Here is a 14518-nt window from a genome sequence, read left to right on the forward strand (position 1 = left end):
ACAAACCTCTGTAAATTGTTCATTTTTCAACTTACATTTTCTCAGCTGATATCATACCTGATATGTTGAAACTTTACTGGGTCACTAAAGTAAAGGTGCTCTTTCTAGTGCTAGAATATGTTTTTAATTTTAACTTATTTGAATTTTCGGCCGCCATTTTGGAGAAGGGTCTATTGGCAGAGGACAACGCTTGTTCTACTTCACAATTTGATCCGAATTTCTGAGGCGAGTAATGCCTTTCGGAACTGATTTTACACCGAAACGAACCGTTGGGTGCCCCTGAGTTTCCACAATCCTGAATACCTCTCTAAACTGTTTGGCCAATGCATGATACCGTAAGATTCCTAAACGGCCTTACTCAAGTCGCGGCTTTTGCAATTTTTAATTGTATGATACCCGTCGAAGCGTACAAGAAAATTCACTCGTTTTAAGTTTTTGATACTACCACGAGCTATCATGATTTGGCTCAAGCTGTGAATGGCACGAGCGCTTCAACGTTCTTCTTTGAAGCCACAACTTGTCCTCACGTGACACCATCAGATTAACGTCACACACTTATCTTTTTAGCAAGTGTTCATAAAAACTTTTAAACCTTTGGAGGAAAAGTCAGCAGCGTTTTTTCCCTGAGAATTATGTACGTTTTTCGACCAATCAATCAATCAATCAATCAATCAATCAATCAATCAATCAATCAATCAATCAACCAGGCAACCAAACAATCAATAGTCGTTCTGAAAATCTAAAAAATTAAGACAAATCAGTAAAAGCCATCCAAAATTAACAAATGATCCTCAGTGACTGAGACTGTAGAAAGATGCACTGAATCTTCTAACTTCCGTTCTGTTTTTGCAAATCCTCCTCTTCACTTCTCTTTTAATGTCCTCCTTTAACAAAGCATAGATAAAAGGATTAATGGCAGAATTGGTTACCATTAGCAACCGAGATGATAGCTCTATACCAGTAGAACTGGGACACGAAAGTTTAAAATATCCACAGAAATGCCGGTAGGCGGATAACAACCAACACAACAGGAAAAATATCAAAACCAAGCCAAACACTCTTGTAGCGGACAGTTCCTGCTTTATCCGTCTCGAATTCAATACCCTCGGTGTGGAACGGGTCACAGACATGGCGCGAATCTGCCGGTTATGTTTTTGAGAAATAAAAAAAATGTGCAAATAAATGACAACCATTGTGATGCAAGGAAGGATATTGAAGCTGATGATTTGGAAGGTTCCGTAGATCATCTCTGTTCTTCGTTTTTCGTTCAACGATTCCGAGAAAATCCACGCGAAGCGAATGAGCGAAAAAGTGATTGGAATGGCCCAAGCGCCGACTATCCATCGAAAAGCGCGCGAGTTGGTCATGTTCTGGAAATAGGTCAGCGGTTGCACCACGGATAGGTAGCGATCAGCGGTCATCGCACACATGTTGCCAATGGAAACGAAGAGCAGAAGATCGAAGAAAAGAACCATAACTGAGAAATTGCAATTTGTCCAAAGAGCACAAGATGTGGAGACCGGAATCACAAAAACTCCAACGAGAAGATCAGCAAATGACAGAGAGAGAATAAACCAGTTGGATATCGTGTGGAGCCTGTAGCGTTTCATTATAAGGTAAATGACGGGAACGTTTCCCGCCAAAATTGCAAAGGCGATCAGCCCCCTTAGTACCCAGTACCACGCGCCAACGTCATCAGCGAATCCTGCGGTCAGAGTTGTTTTATTTGATCTGTAGTTTTCCATTTTGTGATTTTCCATCGATTTATTTCTGTTGCATGGAAAAGAAAACGGAAACAAAATGAAACTTTAGTAACAAACGTGTTATTATTGATCCCCGACATAATTAATGGATGATGTTTTCTTTCTTTTATCAATTTGCAAAGTTTAAATGGACCTACAATATTTACTCTGTTTTATTAAACGGGATATTCCGTCACGGCAAATGTCTTATTTAAATGCTAATTTTTATACTTACCGGCGCCTGAAATTTAGGCATCCCATTTGAGTTTATCTCAAACTACAAGTAGCTCATATTTCTCTTAGCCTGATCACTAAGTTAAACAACTAGCAAATTAAAAGGTGCTCGCGCGAGCAGGCCCAAAATGACTTGCTCAAAAGAACAGTTGATAAAAATAAGTTACGAGAAAGATGCAAAGAATATTTTAGAATATCTCAGGCAAACGTTTTCCATATTTAAAGAAACTTTCAAGCGCGGGTGTATGCAAAACGACTTGTTTTCTTAACCAATGGAGGTATATCAGTATTTTTCAGTACAGTCTTTAATTTGTTACACGGGATTCTCCGTTAAAGTAATCGGTAACTTTTCTAATCATTGAAGACGCCAATTTTGTATCAACATATCCAAAGAATAATTACTGAAATCGAAGCGAAGATTTTACAAAAAGACATAAACCACGCGGTCTCGTTTCAAAACCGCAACAAAGAGCATGGGCGCTTTTTCCAGAGCCGAAAGCAACCTTATTCACCATGTGTGTCACTAGCGCTCTGCGGTACTACTTTCATTATTTCCTTTACATTCGCCTTGCCGTGAACTGTCATCAGTTCTTTGTCACTCAGAGGACTTGCTCCCGTCTGGCCTCGTAGCTTAAAGTCGATAGAGCAACGTTTGACTTAATCCGGAGGTCGTGGGTTCGATTCCCACCGACCGGTCTAAGAATGTTTTAGTTTGCCTTATGTGGATTGCCATTTGCTTCTTAAGACTAATGCTCAAAAGGAAATTCATGAACTTTTACTTTCGCTGCAGAGTTAATTCTCTGATACACCATATGCTTCCGGCCCTTCACCTGTTTACTGGAATTAATTTTGAATATTCTTCATCGTATTCCTAAAAATACATCCAAAGCGAATTCTTGGCGTTGTGAGCTTACCTCAGCAAAATGTCCCAGAAAGTCCTTCCAGTTTTTTGCAAAAAGCGATTGACTCCGCCGTCGTGTTTTTCAAGTTACATATCGAGAGAAAAGAACCTGTTTACTTATAAACGTAGCAAAAAGGAATTACGTCCCCAAGATGCGGAGAGCGAGCTAAAGCCAATAACAATTCGACTTTCTTAATTATAACAATTTTTACGTTTCTCGTAATTTTGATGTTTTCAGTTTAATTTCCGTTCACGTCCTTGTGTCCCGGTGCTGTTCTTGCCATCTGTCATTCCAGATAGCGCCAAAATTACAAATTGTATTTATTTCTAAATTTCCACTTTTGCAGAATACCAAAAAAGAAGAACGGCGTTTATCTACCATATTTTGGTTTTACAAACAATTCACGTCACGTTTCCTGGTTACATTTTCGCGCATCATTTGTCACAGACACTTATAGAAACTATAAAACGTTCGACACTGCGGGAAAGTCAATTGTACCCAGTTTTGGGATGGGGTGGGACGTATTGGGCCACTCTACTTTTTTGGGGAAGGGGGGGGGGGGGGTTGTGGGTAATTTGGACCATTACTTGGAAGGTGAGCCGTGCGGGTTTGTAGATTGACGATGGAGGATTACTTAACAAAAGGAAAACCATCTCCAGATTCAAAATCTCAAGAGGTTACATGTCAGACTCCTCATGCAGAACATCAGGTTTTCCCGCTAAAATTATGAAACAAGCCAATCCTTTTTGATCCCAGTACGATGCGCCAGGACCCCGTTGTTCAAACTGAACAGCTAACTCTATCCAGTGGATAAAGCGCTACCCAGAAGACAAAATGTACTCCAACCAATACATTTTATCCGCTGGATAGCAACTTATCCGCATTTTGAACAAATGGGACCAGGTGTTGCATTTTGCTATTAGCTGTTTTACGGAGATTGTCAAACTTGTATGTCAACAGAAGCTTGACTGCTGTCACTTGGAAGCAATTAAATTAAAATGAAACCGTGCATATGGCGATTGCTTTTTCTGTCCTATCTTTATTAATAAAAGGGATCGACAGATTCTACAGAAAAGGACCATCTGGCTACCTGTCATGTGTCAATATTCAATACTGTCGTTCACTGTGTTAGAAACTAAATTGTTCAGTTAGTTCTATGGATTCTCCTGACAAGTCAAGTTCTCTATATAAGGTACATTAAACTAGCCTGGCTGGCCTTTTCAAGTTGATATCGTTTTATTTCCTCTTAAGTGTGTTATGTTTGGATTCACTATTCGGTGAGTTTAAAGGAGAAGTATCACGGGAATTTGGTGTCATATCAAAAACTCCAAAACGTTTTTTCTTTTATCAACAGAAATCTAAAAATATCGTTCAGATTTGTTGTAGATTGTCACCCCAGTGTACTAAGGGCGCGTTTTTTTATCCACAATTCTGGAATAAGAATGGTTGGTACGGAATGCTAGGAATAATTCGGATTGTCTGCATAAAAAAACCCCCGTCGGTCCTGGCCGAGTAAACATTGCGTAACAAATATGGCGGCCGATGAAGAGGCTGCCATTGCAGCCGTTATCGCAGCAATTTTCCTTGTACTTTTGGTACAATGAAATTAGAAGCAATGTTTCATTTTGTCCAAAAGTGTAACCTGATTTTTTCCCTTGTAGAGACGTATTTGAATCCGCAGCGCTCATCTCGCCGTCCGCCATCTTGGATTTCATTCGCAACATTCTGTTCATTCTGCCCCTGGGAGCAGAATGGATGGAATGGCATTCTGTCCATTCTGGAATAAGAATGCGGAATAGAAAAACGCGCGCATTTTACATTCTGTCCATTCACATTCCAGAATTGTGAATAAAAAAACGCGCCCTAAGACTATCGATGATTGTCTCTGACCACAGATGGACTGGGTTAGAATGGATTGCAACTTGAAAAAAGTTTGGCTAACTGTTTTCAAGTTCTAGTGTTTTCTTTCCCAAAATACACTAGAGCAGGTCATGAGTTGTTTCTCTCAAGAATTCAGTTGATTTCTTTTTCTTGATGTTTAGGAATTAATTTGTGACGTAGTGAACGTGTTGTCGCACCATTTTCATCACAAAAGGTCAAAATCCCATGCATGGTACTTCCCCTTTAAAACTTACAAAGAATATGCGTTTGTTTAACCGATCTTTCAGGAGGAGATTTTCCAGGGTGATGTGTCCCGTTTCTCTTTCTGTGGACTGAGGTACTGAAGAAAGCCACAGCTGTACCTCCATTTTTACAAATCCTCTTCTTCATTTCTCGTTTGATGTCCTCCTTTAGAAAGGCGTAAATGAAAGGATTAATCGCCGAATTAAGCACCATGAGGAAACGTGAGGCGACCACCGTGCCAAACGAGATGGGACAACGCAGCTTAAAATATTCACAGAAATGTCTGTAGGCAGATAACATCCAACACAGCAAGAAGAATATCACGACCAAACCGAAGACTCTCGTTGAAGACCATTCGTTCCTTGTTCGTCGTGGATTGATCGTCTCTGGGTCGGGTGCGAGTCGGTTCACGGTAGAAGCACGAATCTGTCGCCAGTGTTTTCGAGAAATGGCAAAAATATGGCCGTAAATAAGCAGCATAATGACGCAGGGAAGAACGTTGAAGCCAATGATTTGAAACGTTCCGTATATGGTGCGTGCTCTCTCTTTCATCTCCATTGAATCAGAGAAAATCCACGCCAAAGGAATGAGCGAAAAAATGATTGGAATCACCCACGCAGCCACAATCCACAGAAGAACGCGCGAGTTGGTAATGGCCTGGAAATAGGACAGCGGCCGCACCACGGAGAGGTAGCGGTCAGCGGTCATTATACACATGTTGGCTATGGAGACGAAGAGCAGAAGATCGAAGCACATATTTAAGACCGGAAAGTTGCAAGTTGTCCAGAGAGCACAAGATGTGGAAACCGGAATAAGAAAAAGGCCAACGAAAAGATCAGCCAATGAAAGCGAGAGAATGAACCAATTAGATATGGTGTGAAGCCTGTGACACGTGACTATCAGGTAAATGACAGGACCGTTTCCCGCCAAAATTATGACACCAACCAGACCTCTTAGTACCCAGTACCACGCGCCAACTCCATTGACGAAATCTGAAATCTCTGAGTTGTCAGAAGTCGTTTCATTAGAAGTGGCGTTTTCCATTCTGAACTGGGTCATGGACTCCTGTAGGTTTCTGTAAACGAAGATGCTCTAGTGCTTTTTCAGTTTTGGACACTGTAGAGGAAAAATAAGATCGTGTGCTTTTCAGTATCCTATATCACGCCCAAATTAAACTACTATCGGCATTGTTACTCAGTGCAATTAACTTATTTGGATAGGTATACTACGGTCACTGGGTGACAGTTGGATACTGGAGAAAGTAAACCATTATAATCATGATCATCTCGTCACCGGACCGAACCAATTTTTTCAAAATTTGAAAAAAGGCTTCTTGTCTCGTTGCCTGCTGCCTTTCCTGAGGTGTTTCCAAGTTTATGATTTTTAGTCATTTTGACAGCTAAATCATCCTTTATACCTGATGGGGTTAACTCAGAGCTGAGATTCGGCCAATTTTTAAGCTGTCAGCTGAGAAACGGCAGGTATTTTTGAGCTGGTAGCTGAGCTCTTGCTGAGAAACATTACAAAATATATGTTTCATATATTCATATTCACTTATTCATCCTTCACGGAAATATAACGAACTCACAATATGACCAGCTCCCAGTTGGCTTGATAGCTCCGTTGGTAGAGCACTGCACCAGCATTGCAGAAGTCATGGGTTCGAATCCCGTTCAAGCCTGAATTTTTTTTTCAGGCTTTCTTTTCGCAACTGCTTAAATTGTGTACTAACCACGAAGATCTTTCTTCTATTTAATTAATCTTTCATCCGCAGTACAAAACATAAATTATGTCTCATATATTCATATTCATTCAAAAAACTGTTGCATGAGATTTCTAAACTTTGCCTGAGTTTAGTGTGAATTTTACTTGCAAACGACCTTCCAATAAATGTGTAGAGAATAAGATGGCTCGGAGCTCGAGCTTCTCACAACTTGTTTCTAGAAGTCGCGAGGGCGTAAGAAGGTTATAAACAGTGTTCTTAAAGTCTCGAAAGAAATTGCAATTATATATAATTACTCGAAAGTTCTTTGGAAATCTTCGAATGATATTCGACACTAACGAGAGGGACACCGCCAGCTGATACGATACAAGACCGCAAGAACATTTGAGAAGAAAAAGTCATACGAGATCCATTATAATAAACTGATAGCTGAGAAATGGCCGAATTCTCAGCTCACAGCTGAGAAATGACTTAAATTTTAACTGGTAGTTGAGACCCCATCACCCTCATGTAGACCCTCTTATAATGACTTAACCGAAGGTATTTTAGAGTGATTGGGGCTAGTGCAGGGACAAAGGAAAAAAAACATTAATGCTGTTACCAATCAAATCCCTGAAATTGCATTACACAATGATCCAGTTTTTCATAATATCAGATATGTTAAACTTTTCAACTGTAAATTTGCCGGATAACCATTTGGTTTGCTTGTTTGATCGTTTCAGTCATTTCTTTTGCTCATGGGTACTGGCAAATGCTAGATTCCTGCTTTTATGACTTTTATTACTGCTCATCCCACCAGGCAGCCCGCCACGATTGGCCTTAGCGACATGCGGGTGGCAAAGATAATTGCAATTTTGCACGAATTTTTATAGAACATAATTTTCTAAAAGTCAATTAATTGAACGCAAGGATGTTTCATCCGCACAGTGTCTGTGCAGAGAGTATTGTAAGGAAATAATATATAATAAAATAAAAACTAAAAAAAAAAAGTTATAATAATCGGTTTAGAAGTTGAAAATAAAAAAGAAGGAAAATGCCCGAGATGTCGGTCCGAATTTGAACTGATGCATGACACTGCTGATTCTTTGTTGTGTGCTGTTTTTCCAATTCAGATCTTTTATTTCTCCGTGTTTTGTCTCAATTAGACCCCTCTCAGACCATCTTCCTTGAAACGTACGGCAGACAAATTGATCGCGTTGTGTAGAGTTTACTCCCTTTTTCCGAATAAACGAGAACGTAGCTAACTATTTGTCGATGCGGTGCTTAGAAGTTGGTTGTTTTTCATTTTTAAGTCCTTTTTCAATTAATGTCGGTATTTTATTACAAGCCTGAGCTTTAATCAGTCTAGCAAGTACATCGCTCAAATTCACAGGGTTAACCATATTGTGATTCTTCACACGGTAAAGACGCAAATATTTTGTGAATAAAGCGGAAAAGAACATTTTATTGTAACGTTGTTTAGTTATCAGAGAGTGTAAAGAAAATGTGAATCGGAATCAAGACATTTTTATAAGAGGTTTGTTTTAAAAGCCGGTTTGCATTTGTTCCACCGCATTCTGGTGTCAATATTTAATATTCTCGTTTTCACGCAAGAAATAAATGGAAGTTTTAAAAAGCTAACATCCCCTCGTGATTATGATCTTACGGACTTGTTCTTTGTTAAAACGTTTTATTAACCATGATATAGAAAAATTGAACTCACCTCGAGCTCCGTAAAAGGCTGCTTTAAGAATTCACGGGAAAATTAACTGCAGTGGTGTAACTTAAGTGCCTCGCTTAAGCCGCGCCTATAAATACGGTATGCTTTAATGCTGCAGTCGCGACCCTCTAGATAATTGAAAATGAACAGGTGTCCTTTTCTCTAGCCAGTCAATTAGAATTGACTTCCGCTTACACTCAAGGGAATATTATGCCAGAATTATAGCCTTATTCGTGTCGATTATCAGCAAGTTACCCCACATAGGCGTATGATATTCCTGAATCGTGTATTCTAATTCTTATGATATATGCATTCTGTGGATTAAATCTGACCACTGAGCCTGGTTTCAGCAAATATTTAGAAAGAGAAGTGCTCAGATTTCGTGGGCCGCACTGAAATCTCGTAATTATCCAGATAAAATTAAATTTCAGAGGACCGGAGTTCAAACGGATAGAAAGGATTTTTACTTAAGCGGGTAAAACTCTTCAAATTCAATAAGGACGTCTGTGAATCATGCAAATTATTAAGAATTGTGTTACGGGGATTTAATGTTATTTCAATTCAAAAACATCAAAACGTTTCTCCGCCAACAAACGTCTAAAAATGATGGTCAAATGAAGCGTTTTAAAGCTTATTTTGCGTGTGACATTTCATTTTTTCGCATAATTCATATCGCTGCGATTGTTTCAAGTGCGTGCAAAACGGTCCACAACATGATCCTTGAGATAACGTTAACGTTTAAGGAAACCTAAATAATGTTCCATGTATAGTTTCAAATTCCTTCTTGATCTTCTAAGTTTTAAAGGATTACTATAACAGATAAAAGAAGTCCTCCAAACTTTATTCAACAAAAGAAAAACGTTTTGGGCAGCTGGAGTCGGCACGTAAACATCGCGTTGTATATTTAATGTCTGAGATAAATTCGCGAACTCGGAGAGCTGCTGATGAATGGTATTGGGTATCAGCAGGACTGAAAAATAATGACCGCCTGTTAGATGGATGTTTTCTCTGCCCGCACTTCAGTTGCTAAGGAACAAATTTGCATGCGTAAATTACTTCATTTTAAGCAAGGAGATGAATAAAACAGCTCGTGTAATCAGCGATATTTTCAACAAGGAAACGAAAGGACACTTGCGACGCCATCATTTATTGAAATACACAAAATAGGACACGATCACGCGATGCCTTGTACAATTTGTATTTAGCAAACCCTTTCTAATTCAAACTGACAACTGTTAGTAATTTTCAGAACATTTGTCACTACCATCTCCGGTCAAAAAGGAAACCTGTTTTTAGACCGTTGTAAATCGAAAGCGGAATTTTGAAGGGATGATGCTAAATTATTATGAAAAATAATCACTCCGAGAATGGTACACCAGCTATTTCGAAGAAATTTGAAGGACCAGGATAAAAACATTTGGTACAATCTGTTTGCGAACTGAACTATCTGGCAAGTCAGTTCTGATAAATGGGGAGCACCCTATGCTTCCTGCTTTCCTTGAACTGAATGTCTGCGAATGCGAGGAGTCGTCCTTTTTTCCCTCAGGATATGAAGAGAATATGCAAATAAAAAGTAAAAACGACATGGCCTTCCGTCCTCAATAAGACGATCGAAAACGTTTTCCAGAGTAGATACATTTGAAAACGGAGCAGTGTAGTACTAGTGTGGACAGTGAAAAGGAAGAGTTTCGGAAATCATGACGTGGAAAATGCTACAAACCTCATGAGCGCATTTAAAATTTTAACTATCACACGCATAGAGGACCCGGCGTTGTAACATTTCTCATAGCGTATCAATGTATTCGAATGGCGCAAGCTATGTGTCCTTTCGTTTCCTTGTTGAAAATATCGCTGATTACACGAGCTGTTTTATTCATCTCCTTGCTTAAAATGAAGTAATTTACGCATGCAAATTTATTCGCTAAGCTTTTGATGCGTTTTCGGTTAATCGGAAACGCATCAGTGTGCATGTAGCCGTACACCTCTGTTGGAAAACGCAAAATAGATCAAAATGTTAGCCGGCTGTCAGCTAGCGAATGATCAGAAGGGTTTCGTTACCACCAAGCGTCAACGAAAGCTAAAGCTTTAGGCGTCAAATACAACGTAGTCAGCGAACCACTGAACGATAATTAGTACTGAGATTGCGCGCTTTTTTCTTTTTCAGTGTCATTTTCGCTATTTTTAACTTATTCTTTTGCATTTCTATTCCCCTTTTATTTCTTCCAACATCTCTGTTTTCTCAAAACCCGTCTTTAACTTTTGACATCCAAACGTTTTTGAAATTCAAAGGTTCTTTACCGCACTGACAAGACTAACATCAGGCGCGTAATGAGGGAAGAAATGTTCTGTTTTGGTAGAAGTGCTTTGTTTGATTTGTTTTATCATTTTACCTGCCTTTTCGTTCCTGCGTTCCTTCCTGCAGAAGGAGAAAGTGATCAAAGATTAGCTCTCCAATCAACTCTGTCAAAAATCCAATCCACCAGACGTTTTGTTGATTCTTAAACTGAGGCAGTTAGTTAAAAAGATGACTTTCTTATATATAAACAGTACGTGATTGAATGATTCTCTGTGTTTAGTAATCAAGAAACTGATCTCTCCTTTATTAGTTCCTCAGGGATTACCATGATACTAGAAAAAATATAGTTACCATGTGAATATTTCTGACACTTAAGGTCAACTGTGTTCAAGGTACCGGTTTGCAACAAAATATATGACAAATACAGTTCTGTTATAAACTATCGTATTTAGTACACTGGTACGTAGACAGATTATGTTGGAAGGCTAAAATTGATGTAAAAGATGAGTCAAACAATCGTTAGTGTGTTTGGCTACCTCTCTAACAAAAAGTTTGGTAATACGTGAAAAAGGTCTTGTGTAACTCCTCAAAAAGTGAAAACATTGATTGTAATCAAACTGTGTACGAGATAATGTACCAGGCGGATGATAGTTTTTGTCAAGAAGCATTTATCTGCCCTAAAGGCGTTTGGAAAAACGATTAATTGGGATAGTACCCAAACTGATTCCCTTCCCACTCAATTGCAAATGAGCAACGTTATTATGCCTTGATCGCGTTGCGAAGGAGGTTTTTTTACTTTTATTTATTGAGCTTTGCCACGAAATAAATATACAGAAGACACTCAGGCAGGGGAGCCACCACAGCAAAGGCCAATTACAGTGGTCCCCTTACATTTGCCTCGCTTTATATCCCTCAGAGTCCATTCTCTTCCATCATGAGAACGAGGATGAGAAAGAGACTACTAAGAATTTATTTTAACTTGCTTTCCCTTGTGGACGTAAAGTCGTTGCTTAAACATGGCGTTTGTTTGAGTACTGAATTCAGTGAATTGAAACCAAAATTTTTCTGGCAAGGAATTTCATAAGAGACTGTGATTCAGTCGGTCAGCGGTATGACGAGGTCTCAAACCGCGTATGACGTATGACACGTAACTCTGCACAAGAGGGAAGTCGGACGCAGCAAAGCTTTGTCTGTATTCTTTTGTCGGCTTTCTAAACGATCTTTACGATATGGTACTGCTCTGAGCTGGTGAGTTTCCAGCTTACATTGAGGATGGACAATTTGACGCATGGCACCACAAGAAAAAGAAAAAGAAAACCGATATGAAGAAAAAGACGAAGAAGATGAAGAACAACAACAACAATAAGAGGAGCATCTAACGAGAACTTTCAAGCAGAATAGTCAAAATGTTGTTTTCTGTATTCCTTAACTTGTTTTCTTTGATTCTGGATTGTTTCCTGTATACCTTTTCGGATTCTTTTATTATTTGAAAATTTAAATTAATTTAATTTTTCTCGCAGCTATTGGCTTTACGAATTGCTGGCTGGCCTTATTAATTTCGCATTCACAAAACGTTTTTCGCGGAATTTCGACATCAAAGAAAATTACAGTTTTTTTATCATGATTAAGTTCAAATTTCTGAGGCTCTTTTTCCGAAGAGATATTCCACAAAACGAACCGTTGGCTGCCTCTGAAAGAAAAGGATGGTTTCAAACACTGCATCAGCCTCCTATGATAATATCGTCTAACCTAACCATTTCGATTTGATCATAGTAGCTCATAGTTAACGTTTATTGCTACCAAATTAAAGCAGCACCTACAAATTTTAAAAGACAACTGGATTTCCCCTGTTCCGTATTAACCTCGTACCTCATACCAATAGAAAGTGGCTTCTTTCAAGACCTTTAATGAATTCCATGCGCCAATCCAAACATAAAAGGGTTCCACGTCAACCTTTAAAACAGATTTCCATTATTTTCTTGGAAAAAGACATGTGTTTGCTCCCTTGTGCAAATAATTAAGTCAAATGTTTCTATGACGTTTCCTGTTTGCAATTCAACACTTTTGCACGACGCACAAAAAGCGGAAAGGACTGCATGTTCAATGCTTATTTCGATATGGTATCATGATGGAGTCGAGATCAGGGCACCATTCCAAGTAAGAGCGTCATGTGACCCTCTTACCACTGAATGCTGTCATATAGTTAGACTATCAGCAGTTCCAGAAAGATAATAATTAAACGCATTTCGAAAAGCAAGTTGCCTAAGGGTACGACCATGAAACACAAAACTCTTAACTTAAGATAATAATAATGTAGTGCCAAGCCGGGTACAGATTTTGCTCGTACCGTGATAGAAATCGAAATTTACGCACACCGAGAGATTTCAAGATTTTTATAAACGGGCGCACATGTTTTGTCTCACGATTATACAAATAATCAACTGAACTCAGAGATTTTATTAATAAGATTGTGAATATTAGGTTAGAACTTCGTTTCGAACTTACACACGTATCAATCTAATTCATCTGATTCTTCGATTCTCTGTTTCGTTTAGTTCAAAGTACATTATGGCTATTGAAAGCCAACTTGAAATATTTTCTTTAAAATATACAAATCAAATATGGTTATGACATCGGTGCGGTTTTCCGACTTTGTAAGATGTGTAAAAAGGCTTTAAACGAATGAAACTTTGAAGATAGGCTGAAATATGGCTGACAAAGTATAGAGGATAGCGATAGCCAAAACGATGTAGCATTTTTTTTTTTAGCAGAAACGCCCTCTAAAACGTTTTCATCAACTGCACTCTACCGGCATCATATTTTTAATAGGCAAAGTTAATGACGATTACTTTGGAAAAGAAATGTAAAAAGGAAGATCCACAGAATATAGCAATCTGGATTTGAGCATTTTCAGAAATGTCGGATCGAATCATTTAACACTCACCTGCCGTTTAAGCCTCGAATCCTGCGGGATTTGATGACGAAAAACAATTTTAACTTGGCGATGGCAGATGGGTAAGTTGTGAACAGACCCTTCGAAAAAAACAAACATCAATTGACACACCTGACAAAATCAATAATGGGTAGCTGAGTGAGTGGTTTGCGCTATTTCCACGCACAAAATTAAATGTGGAATATGGAAAAAGCAAACTGAAACTTGAGAACAAACTCAGTATCGAAACCGTTTTCTCACTAGAACGAAACTGTCGGTTGTAGTCTTGATACTATTTTCAAGCACGTTTTTCACTGGTTATCAGTTTATTCACATCTATTCAGAAAGATCGCGTCATGTATTGATTGTTTGTCACGTGCAGGAACATAAATCAACTATACAAAATCAGTTTGTGTCCGAGATCTAGAGCCAACCTGATAAAAATCCTTTTAAGTCGTTGGTATCCATACGTGAGGTATCATTTCGTCCGATTGTTGTCAGATCACGAAAGCTTTCCATTTTGCCAAGATTTCTGGTTTAACCAGCTAAATTGAAATGCACGCACGGATATACCGGGAATTTTCCCGGCAACAAACGGCCGATCTTCAGAGTTCCCCGCTTCTTCCGTTTGCATCCCGCTATTTTCATTCGGTTAGTGCCATCACGTAAGTTTATATTTACGAACCAGATTGTAGGTTTGTAACCAGAAACGAGGCTTTTCGAAAGCCTTTCCATTTGGCACAGAAAGTTTCCGGAATTTGAAACCGAAAATTTTGGCTAAATGGAACACGTCATGTTGATGTTGATGTGCAGGCAAATACAACTGATGAATTCAGAGCGAACAGCTTGGGATTAGCTTGGAAAAG

The 14518-nt window shown here is 38.9% G+C and overlaps 2 protein-coding genes and 1 non-coding gene across 6 annotated transcripts; 1 reads left to right on the top strand and 2 right to left on the bottom strand.

Moving 5' to 3' along the window:
* Positions 1–520: 520 nt before the first annotated feature.
* LOC146476707 (octopamine receptor beta-2R-like) lies at positions 521–1840 on the bottom strand. The gene has a single exon (XM_085114154.1). The coding sequence runs from the start codon at positions 1758–1760 to the stop codon at positions 792–794; it is 969 nt and encodes a 322-aa protein (XP_084970280.1). The 5' UTR covers positions 1761–1840; the 3' UTR covers positions 521–791.
* Positions 1841–4899: 3059 nt separating this feature from the next.
* Positions 4900–14285, bottom strand: LOC146476708 (adenosine receptor A3-like). 4 transcript variants are annotated; one of them, XM_085114189.1, is made up of 4 exons: positions 14087–14285; positions 13665–13753; positions 8428–8512; positions 4900–6118 (listed from the first exon to the last, which is right to left on the bottom strand). In XM_085114189.1, exon 4 carries the CDS (start codon positions 6059–6061, stop codon positions 5003–5005), a length of 1059 nt encoding a protein of 352 aa, XP_084970315.1. In that variant the 5' UTR covers positions 6062–6118; positions 8428–8512; positions 13665–13753; positions 14087–14285; the 3' UTR covers positions 4900–5002. The 4 variants fall into 4 exon arrangements, with proteins under 4 accessions (XP_084970315.1, XP_084970314.1, XP_084970316.1 ...); XM_085114188.1 differs by lacking the exon at positions 8428–8512; XM_085114190.1 differs by lacking the exons at positions 8428–8512; positions 14087–14285 and adding an exon at positions 13914–13931.
* Trnaa-agc (transfer RNA alanine (anticodon AGC)) lies at positions 6611–6683 on the top strand. Its single transcript has one exon. It is a non-coding gene; the product is annotated as a tRNA-Ala (tRNA).
* Positions 14286–14518: the final 233 nt, after the last annotated feature.

Source organism: Pavona decussata, unplaced genomic scaffold (assembly GCF_977016875.1).
Source record: "Pavona decussata unplaced genomic scaffold, jaPavDecu1.1 SCAFFOLD_73, whole genome shotgun sequence".
Classification (NCBI taxonomy): domain Eukaryota; kingdom Metazoa; phylum Cnidaria; class Anthozoa; order Scleractinia; family Agariciidae; genus Pavona; species Pavona decussata.

Coding starts and splice junctions, on each gene's coding strand:
- LOC146476707 (XM_085114154.1), bottom strand. CDS start 1,760: ATGGAAAATCACAAAATGGAAAACTACAGATCAAATAAAACAACTCTG.
- LOC146476708 (XM_085114188.1), bottom strand. CDS start 6,061: ATGACCCAGTTCAGAATGGAAAACGCCACTTCTAATGAAACGACTTCT.